Below are 10,303 nucleotides of genomic sequence, written 5' to 3'. Positions count from 1 at the left end.
AAGTGCCTACCAGTTCCCTGGGACCTCCTTCCATCAACCCCTTACGAGAAGTGAGCAACAAGCGCCTGCTTCCACAGCAAAAGGACACAATGAGTATTGAACTGGCTCTTGCTTCATCAAAACCAGATAATTTAATAAACTTTATTCTTGTTGGGGGAAGAGCGAGAGGGAAAACCACCTATCCCACCCTCTCAATAAATTAAAGAGCACTCAGCCATTCCCTGGGCCCTGAGCAAACCACGGGCACCCGAGCCAGTGTTGCTGTTTGCTTATGGCCCTATCTGCTTCCCCTTCACAGAAGGGAGTTTTCCTACTGCTTGCCAGCTATGTCACAACTATGGGCCACATCCCCTCTGCGGTGAGGGTCCAAGGGCCCGGAGGATGTAGGGTACAGTAGCAGTGGCCAGAGAAAGGAGGAAGGATTCTCTTCCCCAAAACCCAGGGCAGAGGACAGTCCTGGAGGGAGCTGTAACTGACTGTTCCTCGTTCCTCAGCCATCCCAAGTAGTGGGAACAGGGAGAGTTAAAGGAAAAGAGAATGCACCCCTCCTTTAGGAGGAAGAGCCCAAAGGGACCCCAAGAATGAAGAAGCCATTAAGGCTCCTAGTCAAAGGCAACAGGCTAGGAAACCCGTATGACTGGAGCCAGAGCTCTTCCCCACGGGACAGCCTAGTTCAATGGCCTCCCCACCTGGTACAGGGACCACAGGTGGTGGTGGGCCTGGACAACCAGCTCCCAGTCATTCTCCTTAAAAATATCATGCCCTTAACATGCTCTCTCAGGTCCAGTAGAGGTTTCCCAGCACCTCTCCTGAGCCCCAGAGGTTGAGGGCCCTACTGTGCTCATGAAATGGAAGCTCTTTGGTCAGTTCCAGCAGTCAGAGGCCCTCCCTACAGGGGACTGTAGGTCCCCTTGATAGGTCTGCCTTGGGCAAGGGCCATATTATGGCTTGAGAGAGATGGTATAGGCCCAGTACATGACAACCTGGCTTATTGTGCCACCGAGGCTCCCTCCTCTTCCTCCCCATCCTCCTGTGCCTCTGTCTTGATCTGAGCAACCCCAAGGCGATAGAGGTTATCACGAATGACCACCTCGCCAGGCTGGCAGGTCTGCACAACGTCATGAATCTGCCGGTTGACAATTTCTCGGCTGGTGAGGAAGTCCATGAGGCGGTTGTAGAGGTAATAGTGGGTGGCATTATCAAAGGCAATGGGCCGCTGGCGGACATGGTGGAGTTTGCAGTCCATGATGGAGGCATAGGGTGCCAACTCAGGGCACAGTGATAAGGAATGGTGGCCAGCACTAGGATCACTGGGATCGGGCTTCGTGTTTGCATGGACAATACGCCGTGTGGCAGTCTTGGTGACTGGATGCTGGACAGAGTTTTCAGCCTCTGGCACATCCACAGAATAATGCTGGTCCAGTTCAGGGCAGGACACACTCTAGAGGAGAGAAGAGAAACACTTTGTAAGAGGGAATGATTGAGGGAGAACCTTGTGGGAGAGAGCAGGAGCCGTGGAGTCAGCAGCCTTGTTTAAATCCCAGAGCCCTTGCATACTGTCTCTTGTGCCTCCATTTCTTCTCATAGGAATGAGAACAGGAAACGGGTCATCCCAGCACAGATGCTGCATTGCTTCAGCTGTCCTCATTGCTCCTGGACAATTTAGGAACCAGAGGAACACAAGGGAGTGGCTTTGAGGGATACTTCAGACAACTTTTGGGGTTTCTATAAGTTCTTGGAGCCCAAGAACCCTAGAGAATGAGGAGAATGTCTGCTCCAAAGCAAGCCAGAAGCTTTCACCTCCCATAATGCACTTGTGCAGAAGCACTCACTTCCCGTGACTCTTCTCACCTAGTATCAGCTCTAATGTCTCTTCTAATCAAGGCCAAAGGCAAGCCTTACAGTGCACACGCCCCTCATAGGGACTACGTCCTGGTACAACACACCAAGATACACACGCAGGACTCTGTTACTGACCTGCTATATGACCAGATCAAGTTCGAGCCCCTCCCTGGGTCTCAGTTTCCTTTTCTAATCAAAGGAGAGGGTCAGAGAAGATTGGTGCTGAGTGCTGAACCTCAGACCCCACTGCTCTTAAAAATCTTAAAAAAAAAAAAATTAGATTTTGCTTACAGTTCTGGAGGCAAAGTGAGTGTTTTCTAAGACCACTGTATCTACACCTCAACCGGAGTGCCCCCATAGCACACTCATAGTGGAATTAAACAGCGTGCTCCAGGGTGATCAGTATGTACAGTGACCACACCTTCCCCAAGGTGGCAATTTCCTGGTTTCTGTGGAAAGCAAGCTCTTTTCACACAAGATGCCTGTGTAGACTACTCCAAGCACACCAAACGACACACTATGGCCTCTACTGTGGTAAGTCAGTAGAGGTGACTGGTGCATCAGGATAAAGTACTGATGGAGAGAAAGAAAGTTAGAAGACAGTTCCCAGGCGGGCCCTCTTGATAACTGGGGGTGGTCTTCCTGTAGCCAAGGATTTCTACCTGCTCTTAGGAGGGAACTCACCACAGCTGGCTCTGTAGGGCTGGAGAAACAGCCCTGGTTCTTCCCCCACATCTGACTAGTCAGCTCTGGGTAGCAGAGGTCAGCACACAGGGCCACCGGTGTGGCCATATCTACCACATAGACAGGTGGCCAGTGGCGGGAAGAGGCAAGCAGATCCACATGGTCACGAGCACTTTCACCTCGGACAAGATACTTGGAACCGCAGACAACCTGTGGGAGACGAGTGTAGTTCAGAGGTAAGGGGCCGGCACGCAGGGGCTGGAGGAGGCCCTCATTCACTTCTTTTGAGAAAGACTAGCCTCATGACTGAAGCCAGGGACTATGACATTTGGTCCCTCCCCTCCTCCTCCTCTCAAAAAGGATTACTACTATGAACACAGGCTTGTGCATGCCACAGCACACATAGGGAGACCGAGGACGGCTCAGTTGGTTCTCTTCTTCCACACTGGATTCAGAGGTGAACTCAGGTTGGTGGGTTTGCCTGGCAAGCACCTTTAGCCAATGAGTCACTGTGCCCCCCTCCTCTCCCCAGTTCTATCACTGAAGGAAGTCACCAGTTCATCCTTGTCCTGAGAACAGCTAGGACTTAGATTAGGCTGAAAGGTACCTCAGAACACCTCTAAACCCTGCACCATCCATATCACCCTACCAACCATCCTGGCAATGTAACACAAGGCTTAGGGCCACTGGACTGAGTCACTAGTATTCTGAGCAAGGTTCCCATTAGACCTCAACAGGCTGCCCAAACAGCAGCCTTTGCTGGAGCCGAGTAAGCACGTCCACCAACACTTCCCAGTCACTCCTGTGCTGCGTAGATCTGAGCATCCTGGAGAACTCTGCCTTCACACTTACTTCTCAGTCATGGCCATATGAAATGCTCCCTACCATAGTCCCAACAAAGCACTTGAATCCCTGTACTGTCCATGTCTTCTCAGAAGATGACAATGGGCACATCTGGACACACTCCCTCAGTGGTGTTCATCTGCCAGAGAGCAAGCTTCAAAGTCCCTGCCCCCAGCTTTGTTCAGTGCTTGGCTGCTTCACCCTCCTTTTATGGCCAGTTCAGCCTGACACTCATGCCATTATGAACTGAATCTGTCTGTTGACAATGCCCACTCAGTCCTGGGTTTTCCATTCTGGTATCTTTCCAGGCCAATTCTCCCATACATGACCTATCTTGTAGCCTTTTCTATCTACCCTCGCCATCTCCTTCTAGGGCATCTGGACTGATTTCACCGCCCTATTTCCTGTTCAACACTATCCTAAAGTCTCTTAATAAAGTCTCAGGAGTCACTTCTCTGGCTCTCCTCTGGGCTCTTCCTTTATCCCCAGGGCCTGGTCTTCTCTGGCTGCCTACAGATTGCAGGTGCACCTACTTTCTACCTTAGTTCTTCAGTTCCTCCAGAGCCAACATCACAAGCTGTGGTAACTTTCTTTCTCCATGACAACTGGAGGTCAACTAAAGAAGAACAATTATCCCTGTCTTTTATCACTGTACAACTGGGCAACTCAAGGTCAGCACGTAGTAGGGTGTGTAATATATATTACTGAATGATCCAAGCTCCCTCTCCAGCCCCCAAAATGGCAATTATTCCCTGGGTGCATAATGACTTAAGTCTTAGTCCCAAAGGGATCAGTTGGATCCTCCGTAAGTAGTTCAGCATTAGCAAGCTCAAGCCATGCTTCATTCATGCTACTTTCTTACCTGATGGGGGCACACTTTGTAGATTTTACCCCCTGTGAAGTGAGTGGGGGGTGGTCTAGCTCTGGCTCCATTCTGCACAGATTCGTAGAGGGCCAATAAGGAGAAGCAGAGCTGATCCTGGAGAGAGGAAAAGACTAAAATTCAGGCACAGATGCTAAGTTACTCAGTATCAAACAACCCTCCAAACCCAAGGCACAGGGATCTGCTGCTAGGCCTTAGAGACTCAGCAGCCCCTCCTCTAAGTACAGGTAAACTTCAGGAAGCCACAGGTTGCTGCCAGCCTATCTTGTCAGAGAAACATTGAAAGAGGAGGAACCATAGAAATCTGGATTTAAAAAAAACATATTTTCAATAGCACAGAAAGCAAGTAAGGTACTGCTAAAATCCACACACAGCATACAATCTATGTTAACGACAGTCATTTTTGAGCCTAAAACCAGTCTCTGTGTGAAGTGTTCTTTATAAGAGCCTTGTAAATTTCCAGTTGTTTTGATTTTGTAAATGAGGTTAATCAAATTTAAAGTCACCTGAGTCTAGTCTAGGCACCACATACATGCCACCATCTGGTTCCCTCTATTTCTTTGGTTTCATCACTTCTAAAACCCAATGTCCAGCACAAGGGCTCAATGATATGGGCTTTATCACTTGTACAGAAAAAAGATTATCCTTCCTGTTCCCAAAGCCGGTCTCCACAGCTGTTCCCGACACTCACCCTGGAGTCTTCCGGGCCAAATGGGATGCCACACTGCTCCAGTAGGTACTGTAGTTCCTCCCCACCATAGGAGCTAAGTTCCTCAAGCTTGCAGGTACCCTCCTGCAGCAATCTCACCAAGGCACTGCCATTACCTGCAACACATAATAAAGCGATGGAAGGTGCTGCTGACAGTCCCTGATACCATGGCTGGTTCTTCATGCTTGAGAATGAGAACCAGGGTGCTGGTATGAAAGGTGGCAGGCAAGCAGCGAAAGCTAACTCTACGCAGCACTCCCCAGCATAGAGGTGGGGTAGTAGGCAGGTCTACAATTTCAGAACTGGGCAGTGCCCCTAAAATACCTACTTCTGACAACAGAAAAAGTCATTGCCAAGAACCCTGAAACAAGTCACCTTTTAACCCACAAATACTGTTTTCAGAACCAAGAGCACAGATGCTTCATATGCAACAAGAGGAACACAAGCTATTACTTTAAATTTTTCTACCTGTGAGTGCATGCATATTGGAAGGATACTTGTTTGTCCCAGCTGCCCCGAACTGAAATAATCATACAGAAACCATATTAATTAAATCACGGCTTGGCCCATTAGCTCTAGCTTCTTATTGGCTGACTCTTACATATTTAACTCATCTCTATTAATCTGTGTATCACCACGTGGCTGTGGCTTACCGGCTAAAGTTCCAGTGTCTGTCTCCAGTGGGGCTACATGGCATCTCTCTGACTCTGCCCTTCTTTCTCCCAGCATTCTGTCTAGGTTTTTCCCACCTAGCTCTATTCCCCTATAGCTCTGCTATACGCCAAAACAGTTTCTTTATTAACCATGATATTCACAGCATACAGAGAGGAATCCCACATCACATGCATGTACATATGTGAACCATGTATATGCCTGGTGCTTACAGAAGTCAGAAAGGGCATAAGATCCCTTGGAACTGGAGTTACCACTGATGAGTCACCATGAGGGTTTCCTCCACAAGAGCAACAAGTGTTCTTAACCACTGAGGCCTAGGCAATAGCTGTCATTTAAAAAATGCTCTTTATATACTATACTCCTGACCTAGCCCAAAGAGAGCAGAGCTCAGAGATGAAGTAGCTGAAGGGAAGGAGTATCTAATGTTAAGACACAATATTTGCCCCCTCAAAATTCCAGCAAAATTCTTCAAAGACCTCGAAAGAATGGTACTTAACTTCATATGGAAAAGCAAAAAACCCAGGATAGCCAAAACAATCCTGTACAATAAAAGAACTTCTGGAGGTATCACAATCCCTGACTTCAAACTCTACTACAGAGCTACAGTACTGAAAACAGCCTGGTATTGGCATGAGAACAGACAGGAGGACCAATAGAACTGAATAGAAGACCCGGATATCAATCCACACAACTTTGAACACCTGATTTTTGACAAGGAAGCAAAAAATATCAAATGGAAAAAGGAAAGCATATTTAACAAGTGGTGCTGGCATAACTGTATATCAACATGTAGAAGAATGAAAATAGACCCATGTCTATCACCATGCACAAAACTCAAGTCCAAATGGATCAAAGACCTCAACATAAAGCCAGCTACACTGAACCTTACAGAAGAGAAAGTGAGAAGTACACTTCAACGTATTGGCACAGGGGACCACTTCCTAAATAGAACCCCAGCAGCACGGACACTAAGAGAAACAATAAATGGGACCTCCTGAAACTGAAAAGCTTCTGTAAAGCAAAGGACACGGTCAACAAGACAAAACGACAGCCTACAGAATGGGAAAAGATCTTCACTAACCCCACATCAGACAGAGGTCTCCAAAATATACAAAGAACTCAAGAAACTGGACACCAAAAGATCACATAATCCAATAAAAAAAAATGGAATACAGACCTAAACAGAGAACTCTCAACAGTGGAATCTAAAATGGCTGAAAGACACTTAAGGAAACGTTCAACATCCTTAGTCATCAGAGAAATGCAAATCAAAACAACTCTGAGATTCCATCTTACACCTCTAAGAATGGCCAAGATCAAAAACACTGGTGACAACTTATGCTGGAGAGGTTGTGGGGTAAAGGGAACACTTCTGCATTGCTGGTGGGAATGCAAGCTGGTATGGTGATTTCTCAGAAAATTAGGAAACAACCTTCCTCAAGACCCAGTAATACCACTTTTGGGTATATATCCAAAGGATGCTCAATCGTGCCACAAGGGCATGTGCTCAACTATGTTCACAGCAGCTTTGTTTGTCATAACCAGAACATGGAAACAACCTAAATGCCCCTCGACCGAAGAATGAATAAAGAAAATGTGGTACATTTACACAATGGAGTACTACACAGCAGAAAAAAATAATGACATCTTGAATTTTGCAGGAAAATGGATGGAGTTAGAAAACATTATTTTGAGTGAGGTAACCCAGACCCAGAAAGACAATTATCACATGTACTCACTCAAGGGTGTTTTTTAAACATAAAGCAAAGAAAGCCAGCCTACAAACCACAATCCCAGAGAACTTAGACAACAATGAGGACACTAAGAGAGACATACATAGATCTAATCTACACGGGAAGTAGAAAGTAGAAAAAGACAAGATCTCCTGAGTAAATTGGGAACATGGGGACCTTGGGGGAGGGTTGAAGGGGGAGGGGAAAGGCAGGGAGAGGAGCAGAGAAAAATGTATAGTTCAATAAATATCAATTAAAAAAAAGCCAAAAAAGAAACAATATTTGCAGCCAGTGTATCACACAGAGCCCTGACAAAATTAATACTTCATTTCCAGGCTTTTAAAAATTAAAACAAAAATAAGGTGCATTATACTCGGCATAGGAAAATGACTGTTCTTTGCAAGTTTCTAACTACAGATGTGACGTATCATTTTGGGTTATAACACAAAATTAACTTTCCTTTTTAGAGACAGAGTTTATTTTGTAGTCCTGGCTGGCTGGCCTTGAACTCACAGAGATCCAACTGCCTCTGCCTTCCGAGTGGTAGAATTAAAAGGTTTTACTACTATGCCCAGCCAGGTCTTTGTACTGAAGACAATCCCTGAGTTGGGTCTGGCACTCCGCCACTGCTCTTTCTGGCCATGGCCAATGTTTAATACCAAAGAGAAACCAAGTGGTCTTACCAGGTACTGGATGCACATCCAGATTTTTGTCTTTTTCAGTGTTGACGACCACAGTTCCTCTCATGAGTGGTGGGAAAAAGGGAGCGATAACAGAGGCGTCGAATTTGGTGATGGGGATGCTTGTGGGGAAGGCAACCTGCTCAATCACCTCTGTCTCCATGGTAGTCCAAAAGTCCTCCACATTTACTTCACTGGAGCCCAAGAATTCTGGCCAGGTAAACTACAAGATAAAGTGGTCAAGATAAAAATGGCAAAGAAAAAAACAAAATAAAGATTAAAAAAATAGGGCAAAATTTATGAGCTACTGATTAGGAATAATACAGTGTGCACCCTTTATTATTTATCAGGAAAGCAGGGCTTTGGGGAGACCAAGAACCTGACAGCCAGGATACACCCTCACTCCGTCTCACACCATAGTATGCTCTGGACAATCTCCTTGCTTCTACAGCTCTGTTCATGTCATTTGTCAGAGACCTCCCCTGACTCCCCTCTATAAAGAGAAACCCTTTCTCGCCATCCTGTTCCATTACTACTGAACATAATCTCTTCCCTACCCATCTTTCCCAAAGCAGCTAATAAGGGCTCCATGAGGACAGAAGTTTTGGGGATCATTTTTAAACTACTTTCAAAGAAGCCTAAAAAGTGCATGTAAGGGCTAGGATTGTAGCTCAGCTACAGAACGCATGCTTAATATGTACATAGTTCCTGGTTCAATTCTTAGATAAAGGAAACAAATAAGCATCAGGGGTGTAATTTTCCTGTGAGCGTGTTTGCCTAGCATACAGGAGACTTGGGGTTTGATCTCCAGCATCATTAAAAGAAAGGGGGTGGAGAGGGAGAATAAAAAAGGAAAACAAACCAACCAACCCTGTTTCTTTCTGATCATTCTCAAATGAAATACTGGCTGTAGGAGGAAAAAGCCACTGGCCTCACCTACACAGGACTGGAGCCATGTATTCTTGGGAACAGCATGCAGGAGGGAAGCTGCCCAATGACAGGAGAGTTCTGAAAGTGGCTATGGTGGCTGAGAGGGACTTACTTCCACACTCTTCAGTGCCAGCACATTCTCTTCATTCCTATGTGCCATTTCCACTTTGGGGGCCACACCGCAGATCCCACAGATCATATCATTGTAGTCACGAACAGTGAGACACTCAAAAGCCCAATAGCCATTGCACAACAGCTCCTGCAGCTGGCTCAGCTCCTCTGAGGTCAGTGTCTTCTCTGGAAGGACAGGAAGAGGTCACAGAAAAAGACCCTGAAAGTACCAGATGAGCCAGAAGACAGCAAGAACAGCAACCTGCAAGTGTTCTGGTGGCAACCCAGTAGGCAGCTCCAGTCAAAGGACAGTTGCTTTGAACTAATACCTCCTAGGTACTAGATGTTAGTCTGAAGGTTTAGAATATAGTACTTAGACTAATTCTTACATGGCTTCAATTCTTTATGAGTCAGGAGCTATTACTGTCTTCTTTTATGGTTAGATAATCAGAACAAGTTGCTCAAAATCAAACTGCCACTATGTGGCAGAGTCAAGTCTCAAACACAAGCCTACATGGCCGCCTGTCTCACCACAGAAGACAAAGCGCAGAAGTGAAGCTTGTAGAAATGGGATAGACCAAGGCCAAGCAGAAGGAATGCATACAAGCAAAGAATTTCTAGATAGCAAAGACCCAGATCCCTAAACCTGGGTCTCCACACGAGCCTTGGAACTGGAAGACATCAAGGAGCTCTGTACTTAGAATGAGCCCAACTAATATACCATAAAGCCAAATCCACATATAACTGAAGGATATGATTCTAAAAGTCAGTTGTAATTTCTTGCTAAAGGCCCTATATGCATAAAACATTTTCCAAAGTCAGTTTATAAAATTCTGAAGGAAGAATATATTATTAGAAAATCAGAAATATCTCCTTTCCAAAATACCAGACTCTCATTCTAATTGAAGCCTATCACTAAAATTCAGTTCAGTGTTCAGGACTGAACCTGGAAAGACCTTACCTGTCTGTTCCTGCACAGACTTCAGCACAACATTGACAGACATTCTTGGGTCCTCTCCCAACTTAATCTGGTTCCGAATTGCAAAAAGTAAATCCAGGCTTACTAGCAACTTATTCCCCACGTTAAAAAGACCTGCAGGTTGAAAACAGGCAAAGGGATTACTATAGCATTAACACTGCAAACAATGTCGACTACAGGGGAGTAAGTCACAGTACAGTCCTAAAACTGAACAACACATTTTACAACAGGGAA

At 45.8% G+C, this 10,303-nt stretch overlaps 1 protein-coding gene across 2 annotated transcripts in view; it reads right to left on the bottom strand.

Moving 5' to 3' along the window:
- Positions 1-112: 112 nt before the first annotated feature.
- Positions 113-10,303, bottom strand: part of Hmgxb3 (HMG-box containing 3) — a 50,882-nt gene continuing 40,691 nt past the window's right edge. For both annotated transcript variants that reach the window (XM_048419427.3, XM_048419428.3), the window contains exons 14-20: positions 10,052-10,183; positions 9,092-9,276; positions 8,053-8,272; positions 4,944-5,077; positions 4,232-4,348; positions 2,527-2,736; positions 113-1,441 (exon numbers count right to left, since the gene is read on the bottom strand). In XM_048419427.3, the coding sequence (XP_048275384.1) occupies positions 989-1,441; positions 2,527-2,736; positions 4,232-4,348; positions 4,944-5,077; positions 8,053-8,272; positions 9,092-9,276; positions 10,052-10,183 (1,451 nt within the window). In that variant the 3' untranslated portion in view covers positions 113-988. The remainder of the gene's footprint in view (positions 1,442-2,526; positions 2,737-4,231; positions 4,349-4,943; positions 5,078-8,052; positions 8,273-9,091; positions 9,277-10,051; positions 10,184-10,303) is intronic.

The sequence above is a fragment of the Myodes glareolus genome, chromosome 13, assembly GCF_982192425.1.
Source record: "Myodes glareolus chromosome 13, mMyoGla1.1, whole genome shotgun sequence".
In the NCBI taxonomy this organism is placed as follows: Eukaryota; Metazoa; Chordata; class Mammalia; order Rodentia; family Cricetidae; genus Myodes; species Myodes glareolus.
This window is presented reverse-complemented; position numbering and strand designations above follow the sequence as displayed.